Here is a 13,269-nt window from a genome sequence, read left to right as displayed (position 1 = left end):
TATATGTTTTATGTAACCTTTTCTTCCTATCCTCAGTATGATGAAAGCACTATAAGAAATAAATGAGTTGGTCATCCAGAATTGTAGGGAAAAAGCGTCGCAGAACTTCCAGGGTGTTTGCTGTCTGAAGCCACCGCATGAGCAGAAAGAGCAGGGTCTCCTTTCCCATTACATGAGTGGTACAAAACCTCGGTCCTCTTTTCTCCTGCATCATTCTGTTAGAGCTTTAATTTCCTATAGCAGGGAAGGTGTCTTTAAGCTAGAAGACTGTCTGCAAGCCTTCATTTTATGTTCGAGTGCACTGGTCACTCGTGCTGTCTAAAGTGTTCACATGTGGGGAACCAGGGAGTTATGACTTTACTGAAAAATTCCCAAGCCAGGGCTGGTGGTGTCTGTAACTAATTATGTGATGGTTTTTAGAGGTTGAGTTGGTTTAAGAAGAGATGGTTCAGGAGGGTTGGTCTATAGGAGGTAAGCAGAGTGAGAGCATGGGTTTGATTCTGTTCTCTGTGCCCTGCACACAGCTGGCTCTCAACGTTACTGTTGGAGAGGTGAATAAGTGGATGGACAGTTGTGTGAATGAAGTAATGAAGTGCCCGTGTGTAGGAAGGAATGTAGCATTCAGGCTAGAGTTGACAGGCATTAGATCAGCCGTGGGCAAACTATGGCCCGCGGGCCGGATCCGGCTGTTCTATCCGGTTCTCTTGCTCTCCCCTCCGCTCCTTTACTTTGAATTTATATTAGTTCACACAAACACTCCATCCATGCTTTTGTTCCGGCCCTCCGGTCCAGTTTAAGAACCCATTGTGGCCCTCGAGTCAAAAAGTTTGCCCACCCCTGCATTAGATGCTGGGTGTATACATCTGACTTGATTCTTTAAGACCTAAAGTTTTATTAAATTTTTAATTTTAATGTCACATTTATGTTTGCATAACAGTCAGCAATGACTGATGTTAAGGAAAGTAGTACCTCTGGTCCCCTAATGTTTTGATTTTTATGGCACAGAAAGATGTTAACACAGTCTGCTTGGTATATAAGATATAAAAAATACTCAGAGTCTTCATGATTTCTGCATGAAAGCTGTCAACACAGTAACGCAATCATGTGTTATCGGCACACTGGCAGTAATCACTGAGACCTGAAGGAGCTAGTGTCTCACCAAGGAGGCAGGTACAATCCACTGAAAGCACTGAAGGTCTGATCTGGCCCTTTGTGGCACATGTGTTCACACAGGGAGGAGCTCATCACAATGTCAGTGCAGGATGAGCAAGACTAAAGCTTAAATCCACAAGATAGATGTTTTAAATTCTTTCACTATATTGTAATACCAATGTTGAAGGAGCTTTATCCTCTTTGTTTGAAGTCCTGGTGTTATTGTTAAATTAATAATTTCATAATTACCTATTATCTTGAATGCATTTTAATCCAAAGTACAGGTAAATTGGTTCTTCTCACTTATGTCTTTTATAAGTCCCTTTAATAGAGTTCTCTGTTGAGATGAAGTGTTTCATAGTGGTGATAGGCTTAGTTTTATCAGAATCATTTAAATAAACTGGAGTTTCTAATGTGATTGATACAATGTGATTGCTGTAAGCTGCAGTCTCCACCTGCTTTTGACATTTGCACATAAAGCTGACTAGATATAACCATTCAGGTGCTAAATATATTTTACATCTACTTCTAACGGCAGAAATGGAAGTATTGAGAGATCTGGCTTCATTGTCATTGAACTGTGAAATATTCAACCTTGTCTGCCCGTGCTAGTACTACTGTTGACTTTTTTATTTCTGTTAGAAGATTAAAATTAAATGCTTCACTTTTTTTGTCAGCTTTTGGGAATTAAATTGAAATTTAAGACTCTAAAATTTTTTACTGAGTGCTTCAATTTCAACAAAGTATTCTTGGAGGATTTTTTTCCAAGGGCACTGCACAAAGGTTCATTGATCAAATTTGATTTATTGCATTTTTTTTTTGTTTGAGCCTTTTTGTATATTTATTCAAGTTCACATATTTCATATTCTGTCTGATCATGTTAGAAGAGGTGTTTCACCAAATAGGGACTCAACATGATCTGAAAAACCTGGAAACATATTGTACTGACTTTAAGCAGTGATTTCTGTGATTTTCATTTATTTGAAGATTTAGTGGCTAGAAAATCAGAAAATGGTGTATATATATATATTGTAACTTAAGAAGTGTAGCTTCTCATTAATGTGGATACTGATTATCAGTAACTACATTGGGTATAGTCTGCTACTGATACTAAGTTTGTTGACTATTAGTTTTGTTTTCTCATTGAGTATAGATTAATTTTATTTCTTTATGAAATAAAAAAATTTGTTGGTACTGTGTTTTTATGTTGAAATATTTGCTATTGAAATTAATAACTTAACATGTCAGTTCTTTCGGTTTGCGGAATCAGTACAGATTTTTGACTATAAAATGACCATAAAAGCAAATAATTTATCCATTGCGTATTCTTAAATTCTATGCTGTTAAAATAATAATATAGTGACTCTTTGGGAATAATGTAAAAAATATCTAAAATACCATTATTAATGTGAATAAATTCAAAGCTGCAGAAGTTTATTTACTTGATGACAAATATACTTGAAAATATCAGCCAGTCTGTATGCATTTATGTTTTTAAAATGTCACATTTTAAATGTAGAGTGACTGTGAAAGATACTTTTGTGAATTGTAAGGAAAATATTTAAAATTATTTATCTCATCTCATCTACTTGATACTAGTCACCTGGGTCACTTTTGACTTTAAATCTTAGAAATATTATTGGAAGTTAGGGACACTCACTGAAGCATTCAAGTCTCCTTGGTGGAATAATTATGGAATGCAGGTCATTTCAAGTTAGAAAGGAATGCAAGTGCTCCATTTTAGGGACAGAAATTTGTAATTAGGTTAAAAGTATGATTTAAGATCTAAGCCTCTTTTTAAAGTATCAGTACAGTATTATTCAAATTAAAATAATATTTTATGTTAAATTTACTTAGGATCAAAACCATTCAAGTGCAAGATCTGCCATTTCGCAACAGCTCAGCTTGGCGATGCCAGAAACCATGTCAAAAGGCACCTTGGGATGAGGGAATACAAGTGTCATGTGTGTGGGTGAGTAAATTGAAACTGTTTCCACTGTGTGAACCAGGAAGCATATGCAGGATATCCATTGTTTCAGAATTCAGAACTGATATGAGTAAGAGGGGCTAAAATTACGCATGCATATCCCCCTTCCCATTGTTATGATAAATTCCTTAAATACAGTTATGACAGTCTTCTCCACTTCTAATCCTGTACTGAAGATGAGCAATTTTATGGGCTACAAGGTCAATTTGAACCTGTAATCTGTAAATTGACTAAATTATAGGATGTTCATTCACATTGCTAGAGAGAACTGGAAATTCCATTTAAAGACATAAAAAATACATAATATAGCTTAAGGAGTGTATATGTATGTTTTTTTACTTTTGCTTTGCTGCATTAATTTTAATCACATTAGTGGCTCTTTGGATCCATTGGACATATTCTATAAGGAAAAAAGCAGAAAAAGACTTAATTTCGGACAACTGGTTACTATTATTGCTGGGATGAACCTTTTAAAAACAGTGTATAATGTATGTTTTTATGTAACTTTATTTCAAAACTTGTTTTCCTTTTTTAGTTAATGGGTTTTTCCTCTGACGAATCATTCACAATCTTTAGTTGTTATTCAAATGTGTTACATTTAATAGGAAGCACTGAGATGCTGTAAAAAGTTTTAAAATGCCATGGTGTCTATGGTATGTCATAGGACATTCAGAGCTGGATCTTAATACCTTACTTCTGATTAAGGATATATTTTAATGTTATTATGCCAGAGAAATGAACTAATAAGTGCATCACATAAAACACTTTCTATGTGAAACCTGAGAAACCTGCAATTCTTATGTCTAATTTACAAAATAATTTAGGTTCAATTAAATTATGCAGTGTGCTCATGTTATATTAGGGTTATTTTTTTTTAATTTGAAAATTCCTCTGGTTGGCACTATTGTGTAAATGTAAATTACTTTTAAGTCATAAATACCTGGTTTTTGTTGGATACTACACTTCATCCCAAGATGCCATTGCATTTTTTGACCCTTAAGATAATTTAAAAAATGACTTTGCAAGCACTTTTATTAACCATGGTCTGTGATTTATTCATGGACAGAATTGATGGTTCAGTGACTTGCAGCTAAAGTAAATGAAGACGAACCTTTGCCCTAAAGCCCCCTGAAGATCAGTGCAGAATGAGTTTTGTTGCTACTGATTTTAGCTGCAAGGGTCGAGTGCCAAATGGTTCATTTTAATTGCTCTAGGTCTTGAAATTAAAAAAGATATCTCATTTATTGTTTTTACCATATGAATGATAGGAAAGAGGAAGGCCCTGACTTCAACGAAAATTTGCTGTCAGATGACCATAAGCAGTGTCTTCCTCATTTCCACAAAACAAACAATTTTTGCATACTACTGTTATTAGAAATCTAATTCCATTCATTTTTATTAGGGTTACTAAGACCCTGGAAAAGGATGAAGAAACTTTTCCAGAGAACAGTTTTTAACACATATAGCATCGAAAATGATACATGATTGATTGGCTTTGCTTATATAATTTGAATAATGCACACTTTGCTTAGCTCAATGCTTACCACATACAACTGAAATGTTGCACTAGTGATTTATAGATTTGATGCCCAAGATAAAGAATTGAAAATGCATGTAGATATATTGAGCTTTATACTGCTATCACAGAGTTCTACATATATGTGTGTGCGTAGGAAAAGTGATCTAGATTCCAAAATTGTATCTCTTAGAATTATGGTAGTCATTGAATTGTATCTGACCATGAAATGATAGATCTCTTAGTTTTTTAGAAATGAAATTTGATTTAAAAGTTACATAATAATTTCACAGTATAGATATTTTCACAATGCAGCTTATCATTCTGAAGAATTGCAGTAAACTAAAAAATGCCATTGATCGATGTTGTTGAAGTAGAACAATAGTGAGTTAAATATCCTTCAATATTACAAGTGTATCATAAGTTGTTCATGTGTTTCAAAGGGATAGAGCAGTATGTAAGTAAAACATTAAAGTGGAAAACATTAAAAAAAATGTAAGAGTTGGCTACCAGATTAGTGGCAGTAGAGAGCATTGGTACATTAACATCACTGACAATGTCAATTCATTATCATTGATGGCTAAATAATCTTGGAGCTGCTCCATGGACCTATTAGTTCCTGAACATAAGCAACTCATGCTGCATTTCTTCATTAGCTTTAATTGCTATAAATTTTACTTTAAAAAAAATCATACTTTAAAAGGTGAAGTGATCTTTCAGGAACATTAACTGTTTAATTTTGTCACAAACAGAAGGTCCTGCACTGTGTTTTCTTTTCTGCAGTAATTAGTGTCTTAGTGTATATCTTTTATAACTTTATTAATAACCTCTTCATTATTTTAGTTGAAAGAAAAAAATGTTTTCAAGTAATTTTGATTGCATGATATTATGTAAGAATAGTGGGGCAGGCAATATTTTCCTTTTTTTATTTTTTTATTAACCTGTTGATTTTCTTGGAAAAAAAGCCACACAAAACAAAACCTAGTATTTTATGGAAATAATAGTGTATTTTGTTGACTCGATCGAGCTCAGTATTAATGTTTCAGATTATTTGTGATTGAGTTCTTTATCATATCTTTATGTGTCTTTTATTTGAACATGAAGATGCTCATCAAATATATAGCTGATATTTTTTTTCTGAGGCTTAGTAAGATTGTGTATTAGCTACTCTTAACAAAAGCTGCCTTTTAAACTTTCATTTTTAAAAATCTACACTGATTTTCTTTGAATTGTTAAGCTGAATTTTAACATAATCTCTTGTCCCTTCTCAGCAAATCTTAGCTACAATATGTCATGGATTTAAGTTAGTTTGAAAGAGAAGCTGAATGTCTTTGCTGTCTAATTCCTACTGGGTAGCTGGATTCAGAACTTGGGATTTAAGTTTTGTTTACTCATGTGGTTTACATGCTCAATAGCATGGTAAAAATTTAAAAATGTATTGCTTTGAACTCCTGTTTTAAGAACATGTTATAGATAACTTCATTTACAAGCTTTTTATTTTACTTTCACTTTTAGGAGGAACAGTTTTTGAATAATACAGCTTCTTAATGTGTTTCTTACATCTGAGTGCGAACTTGAGGACTTTTATAGAATACAGATGTATTTATATATACTTGATGGATAGTTAATATGGAAATGGCTATAGGTCTGATAGAGGGGTTTAGTGGGGGAGAAAATAGCAAATAATGGAAAGCATTCCTATACATAAGTTAAAATTTTTTGTGGGACATATGTTTAAAAACAGGTTAAACATAGTTTTACTAAATCTATGATCTTTAACTTTGTTTATTTTCAGTAGTCAAGAACTTGAAAATCTCAGTGGCTCAAAAAAGTCGTTATAGATACCGTGTTTTCTTAAATTTATTTAATACTGTCTCTCTGTGTGTACATATAATAGTATGTATAATACTCTAATAAATAGTATTTATGCAGTGCTGTGGTTTAGTGGATGCCTTAAGTAATATTTATTTGTTGATCTCTATAGTTTCATGAGATTATTTATCTCATCTTTATTATCTCCACTGTACAGATAATAAACTTGAGATTAAGAGTATTTTTAGTAATGGACTTAAGTTATGGAGTAGTAATGGTAGACCACTGTTTTCTTCCTTTAACTGTTCCTTTTCCTTATTTCTCTGCTTTTTGTAATATTTGTTGTTTTGGTTACTATCTTCTGTTTGTACTTATTTTTTCTCTCTAGGTCAGTAGTTGGCAAACTCATTAGTCAACAGAGCGGCAAACGGTGGCTCGCAAGCCGCATGTGGCTTGCGAGCCGCAGTTTGCCGACCACTGCTCTAGGTTGTTTTCACTAGCATGTAATAGCTGCAACTTATCTCCTTTCAGCCCCCAACCACTCTTGTTTCCTGCTTTTGCTCAGATTTATGTTCTTTTAAAAAATTACTTGTACAGTGTTTTACTTTAATAATCTGTTATTAAGTCTCTTATTTGTATCTCTCTATTTCACTTTTCTCATATTAAACGGCAGTTTTAAAATTTTTTACTTTTCCCAGTTTTTTATGTGTTGATAATTTATTCCACTTGAGTGGTTTAAAGTTAAACATGTTGGTATAATAGAGAAAAGTGCCTAAAAAAGTGAAGATTTTAATATCTTTTCATTAGGATAAGAGGGGTAAAATTGATCAACCTGAGTTATTGTTTTTCATTACTGGTTACTAAATAAAAAAAAGTTAGTAGTCAACTCAGTAAACCTAGGAAATACACCTAACTTTGTAGGCCATAATTCACAAAATCCTGGTATGTATGATTTATGGATTATGGTATTTTCTGATTGATTTTCTTACCTCTCATCTTGAATCTTGTGTATAGAGTTAAATAGTTGAGTAGAATTACCTAATCAGGAGAGAATAAGGGCATTTTCTAAATCTGTCACCTCTGGGTTAATGAAAAGATTCTAGACATTTTCTATTGTGTATTAATTTGCTTATGAACTGTTTATTCTAAGCTGGCTTAAGTAACCTAAAACAGAAAGTTACTAATGCAGTAAAACTCATTGTTTTTTTTTTTTTTTTTTTTTTTTTCATGTGTGGCATTACCTAGTTTTTGTGCATTAGAAGGATCTCTATGTAGATGATTATAATGTCACTTTCTGACCTTTGCAGCTTGAATAATTGTAAATCATTGCTTCATAACGTGTCAGAGAATGTCTGTACTAGGCAATTAAATGGCAGAATATAATAGACCAAATTATTGCCTGTCATGTTTTCAACAACACAGTTAGTATTTGAGTTACACTTAATCATTACGTGCATTAGCAACTTCATTGGAATCCAGCTTCAGGCTGAGCATGAAATACATTACATTATTTAAACCTCTAATGGTACAAGTCATTTATTTGTGTTGAAGTGTACAACATGCAGAGTTTCATAAAGCAAGGAACACTTGAGAGCTTAATTTATCCAAATCAAAGTCTAAATGCAGATAAACACAAGTGGCAAAAATTAGTAATTTTTATGGGCTGGAAATATTTAAAAATATATGGTTCTGGGTAATTGTAGGCAGCAGGAATAAATTAAAATCACTATTTTTAGTCTTCTCTGAGAACTAACGCTGTGTATACCTAAGTCATTAAAAGCACCATGGAATTGCATTTTTTAGCTGAACAGTTAATTACACCCATCATATCTACAGAGGTATCCAAATAAAATAAGTAGTTGGTTCAGCTGGTTGTTTTGGTTAAAGAGATATAGATAGAAAAACTTTGTTTTGTATTGTGGCATGAATTATGCTTATAACAATATAAAGTGCAGCCTCCCCCATTTAAAAAAACAAACAAAACAAATTAACATCAAAAGTACTCTTATAAAGGATGTATTATATTTTAATGCTTTTTCTTTAATGATATATTTTTGTCTTCAGTATGAAATTTTCAAAATGCCACATAATGATTACTAATGTCTCTCTTACTGTCAGTGAGGAATACAAAATGACCAAAACTAAAAAATTATTTGTTTATTCCTCTGATGTTAAAGCTCTTTTTTTTAAAAAATATTTTTATTGGTTTTTTTACAGAGAGGAAGGGGGAAGGATAGAGAGTTAGAAACATCAATGAGAGAGAAACATCGATCAGCTGCCTCCTGCACATCCCCTACTGGGGATGTGCCCACAACCAAGGTACATGCCCTTGACCAGAATCGAACCTGGGACCCTTCAGTCCACAGGCCAACGCTCTATCCACTGAGCCAAACCGGTTAGGGCAAAGCTCTTGAAATACCATTTAAATAGTGAGTGGACATTATTTTATATTTTTTACATACAAATCAGTTTATAATTAGAAAGTCAAAGAGATATCTTAGTTATAACATTAACATAAAAAACATTCAAATATTCTCAGCTCTGATTCTAGGGTGTTTTCCAATGAACTGATTTGTAAATGTAGGAGAGAATTGGAGATAGGGTTAGGTTAATGGAAAAGAAACAGAAGAACATTTTCCCTAGGTTGTCCTCATGGTGAAAGGAGACATGTACCCTATTCTTGGTTTTTGTGGCAGTGTTTTCTTGAATTTTTGCCACAGCAAAGTGGAGTTATAAATTTACCCCAAGGTGGTAAGTATGATCCTATATAATAAAAGCATAATATGCTAATTAGACCAGACATCCTTCTGGATGACCTTCTGGACGAAGCTGGGGCTGTGAGGGCCGAGGCAGAGGTGGGGGCCGAGCCCCTTGCACAAATTTTGTGCATCGGGCCTCTAGTTAACTTATAATAAAATAGAAATTAAATACACATTGTCACTTCTCTTTGACAATTGTGTTGCAGTTGTTCTCTCTAAGATCTATCCAGTGAAAAAGTCATATCTCAGTGACTTGAGTCATTTTTTATTTTAAAATGGTTTTGTGATGGCTTTAAAATTATATTGTGGACTCTTAGGATTCTTTAGCCCTCCTGACCTCTACAGTGGAATACAGGAGGGTAGCCTCTCTCCTGGTTTCCTTTGCTTGTTCTGTGATTTTTATCTTTATTTTTAGCCTGTTGTCTCCCTCCCTCTTCCTGTTTATTCATGTGTTTGTGTAAGTCCTTTAATTTCTAGAGGGATTTGCTCTTTGATGTGTCCAAGACAATGAGAGGAGGTGTTGGGAATGTAGATAGGAGGGAAGCATAATCAATGACTGACATTCATTTATTTCCTATGGGGCAGATTCTTCAGAGATTCCTCTTGTGCAGGCCCAGTGATCAGGTAGTGCAAGGGTTCTGTAGTCACATGTTCCATGTGGGAGAGACAGACATAAAGGGAGATGCTTCTCAGGAGTAGAAGTGAGAGATGGTGGTGGGTAGGTGCTCATTCCTGCTGAAGAGCATGAGGAATGGCTTCCTTGAGAGGTTATGTATGAGTTGGGCTTTAAAGGATGAGGAGGCATTCACAGGGCAGACGCAGACATTTTTAATAGAGGGAACAAAAGTAGCAAAGAATGGGATAGCATAGCATATTAAGAACACTGCAGGAAATTCCTGGAGTGTAAGTGGCTAGATGGGGTGAAATGGGAGATTAAAAAAATCTATACTAATAAAAGAGTGGTTGGGGTGATACGGCTGGCAGGGGAGGGCAGTTAGGGGCGATCAGGCCGGCAGCGGCAGTTAGGGACGATCAGGTTGGCAGGGGAGGGCAGTTAGGGGTGATAAGGCCTGCGGGGGAGGGCAGTTAGGAGTGGTCAGACCAGTGGGGGAGGGTAGTTAGGGGCGATCAGGCTGGCAGAAGAGCAGTTAGGGGGCGATCAGGCCGGCAGGGGAGCAGTTAGGGGGTAATCAGCCTGGCAGGCAGAGGCGGTTAGGGGTGATCAGACTGGCAGGCAGGCAGTTAGGGACGAACAGGCCAGCAGGCAGAGGCAGTTAGGGGGCGATCAGGCTGGCAGGCAGAGGTGGTTAGGGGCGATCAGGCCGGCGGGCAGAGGTGGTTAGGGGCAATCAGGCAGGCAGGCAGGCGAGTGGTTAGGAGCCAGCGGTCCTGGATTATGAGAGGGATGTCCGACTGCCGGTTTAGGCCTGATCCCGCAGTCGGACATCCCCCGAGGGGTCCCGGATTGGAGAGGGTGCAGGCTGGGCGGAGGGACCTCCCCCCGCCCGTGCACGAATTTCATGCACTGGGCCTCTATTATTAGATAAACACTTATGCCAGTGGTGCTAGTCTTTAGGGTAAAAAGATCAGAACAATATCTGCCTCAAATGGGTGCAGAGAGCTTTGGTAAAGAAATGTCCGAATCTTGCTCTCCGATTCAGGAAAGATTTCATCAGATGGGTAGCATTTGCTGTAGAGGTGAATGGGGGTAGGTGGATAACCAGGGCTTAGCATTCCAGACAGGGTTCAGGAGAGTTCTGCCAGGAGCATGTGTTCAGGATGGGCATGGACTTCAGTCCTGCCAGAGGCCAGATCGCTTGCAGACAGGGCAGACCAAGGGGTGGCTGGGTGAGGCGGGCCTGGCCAGAGCACAGCCCTATGTCCTGCAAGGTGCTCAATGCTGGTCTTCCACTTTCCATCACTTTTTTTTCTTTCTATCCCTTGTCTGCTTTTCTCCCAGCTTCTTAGACTCTGGATAGGCAGGGAACGGAGGAAATAGAGAGCCTCATGGGAAGGGAATTGCCACTTCAGAATCATGGGGCCTGAGAATTGGCCATGGAATTATTTTTAGGAGAATTTCACTGTTTGTAATTTTAATTAGGGACATTATTGATTGTGGATAATTGTAATGAACACACGTTGATACTGGTTCCATATACCCGAATACAGCGTAGTTCCAAATAATTATTACAAGGACATACAATTATTTGCCATGCTGCAGGCATCCACCTATAACTAACACATTGAAAATGGATGGTGGAGTGTTTCCACACCCAGGTCATTTGGATGGGCCTTGCCACCTGGGACAGGCTTGTCCATCTAAAGTACAAACACTCAGTAATGCACGTTCTTCTTTTGGTCATCAGTACCTTCCTCATTTCTGAGCACATACATGGTTTTATGGTTCTATGGATTTTCCCTCTACACTCCTGTCCACTTTAACTCATCCCCAGAGTCTCTTTCTTCCCCTTGCTGCCACTTGCTTCAGTATTTTACTAGGAATTAGTGCAGAGTCTTTGTTGTGAAGATCAGAGTGCCGAGTAGCAACAGTTCTAGGCACTGTTAATGCTACTCTCTAGATGTAGGAATTTTTGTTTGATTGTTAATCCTTACCCGAGGATATTTTTTCCCATTGATTTTTTTAGAGAGTGGAAGGGGGTGAAGGGGAGAGAGCGAGAGCGAGAGCGAGAGCGAGAGCGAGAGCGAGAGAGAGAGAGAGAGAGAGAGAGAAAACATCGATGTGAGAGAGACACATTGATTGGTTGCCTCCCGCACATGTCCCAACTGGTTCCAGTGATGAACCTGCACCAAGGTACATGCCCTTGACTGGAGGGAATTGAACTCGAGACCCTCTGGTGTGCAGGTCAGTACTCTAACAACTGAGCCATGCTGATCAGTGCTAGATATAGGAATTTTTTACAAATTATCATTGGTCTGCTATTCCCATTTGATTTTTAAAAAAAATACTGTACCGCTGAAGGGCTCAACCACTGACCCACACCAGCCAGGCTAAGCATGAATTTTTATATTTTATTTATTTTTTTAAAATATATTTTATTGATTTCAGAGAGGAAGGGAGAGGGAGAGAGAGAGAGAAACATCAATGATGAGAGAATCATTGATCGGCTGCCTCCTGCACGTCCCCTACTGGGGACTGAGCCCGCAACCCAGGCATGTGCCTTTGGCTGGAATCGAACCTGGGACCCTTCAGTCCACAGGCCGATGCTCTATCCACCGAACCAAACCAGCTAGGGCTAAGCATGATTTTTTATTGTGGCCACTCAGTGCTTTAAAACATAAATTTGCACTGGTCTGAAAAATTGGATTGTGTTTAAATATTAAAAAGACATTTTAGAATTCCTCACTGGAATTTATTTAAAAAATAAGATTTTAGAACTTATAATATTGTCTGTTCTAATCCATATGGTGGACAGATAAATAAATTAGTTGGGTCAAGAGCTTAATGACTTTTTACAAATGGGGAGAAGAACCCAGGACTCTGCTCTGGGGTCCATGTCATGCTATTGTACCCACTGGCGGTCTACTTAGTATTGATGCAGCTCTTAAAATTTTTCACTTTCACTGTTTGTAGCCACCAGTCTTTTAACAAGGGAAATAATGGCTATATGTTTAAACAGAAAAGTTAAATAGTTGATAATTTTATTCATTTCGCAAACATTTTCTGAGTGCCAAACATGTGGGAACTCTAGTTTCATGGATTAACTAATAGTGGTGAGTCTGTCATAGTTCCTTTTGAGTTTAGATGTCACCTGTCATTGAAGGATGTCATTACATAGAAGGTGATGAAGATACATAAGGATGTTATAATAATTTGATACCACTTTTTAAATTTACTTAAGATGATACAGCACAAGCAATGTGAATTATATTTAGAGCACACTGGCTGTCAAAAATAGTGTTCACTTTATTTTATATTGGGAACAGGCAATCCTCAAAAACGTAGTTGTCATAGTATATATCTTATTTGCCTGATGCCAGTTGGAGAATAATTTTATCTACCTTCTTGCTGCCCACACCCCTCT

The 13,269-nt window shown here is 36.7% G+C and overlaps 1 protein-coding gene across 1 annotated transcript in view; it reads left to right on the top strand.

The window, feature by feature from the left end:
• ZNF407 (zinc finger protein 407) overlaps positions 1–13,269 on the top strand; it is a 403,634-nt gene that overhangs the window by 28,696 nt on the left and 361,669 nt on the right. The window contains exon 3 of the mRNA XM_080683401.1: positions 3,010–3,124. Within this exon, the coding sequence (XP_080539527.1) occupies positions 3,010–3,124 (115 nt within the window). The remainder of the gene's footprint in view (positions 1–3,009; positions 3,125–13,269) is intronic.

The sequence above is a fragment of the Plecotus auritus genome (genome assembly GCF_963455305.1).
Source record: "Plecotus auritus genome assembly, chromosome: 8".
Taxonomy (NCBI): Eukaryota; Metazoa; Chordata; class Mammalia; order Chiroptera; family Vespertilionidae; genus Plecotus; species Plecotus auritus.
The sequence above is the reverse complement of the archived record's forward strand: the minus strand, read 5'-3'. Positions and strand labels throughout refer to the sequence as shown.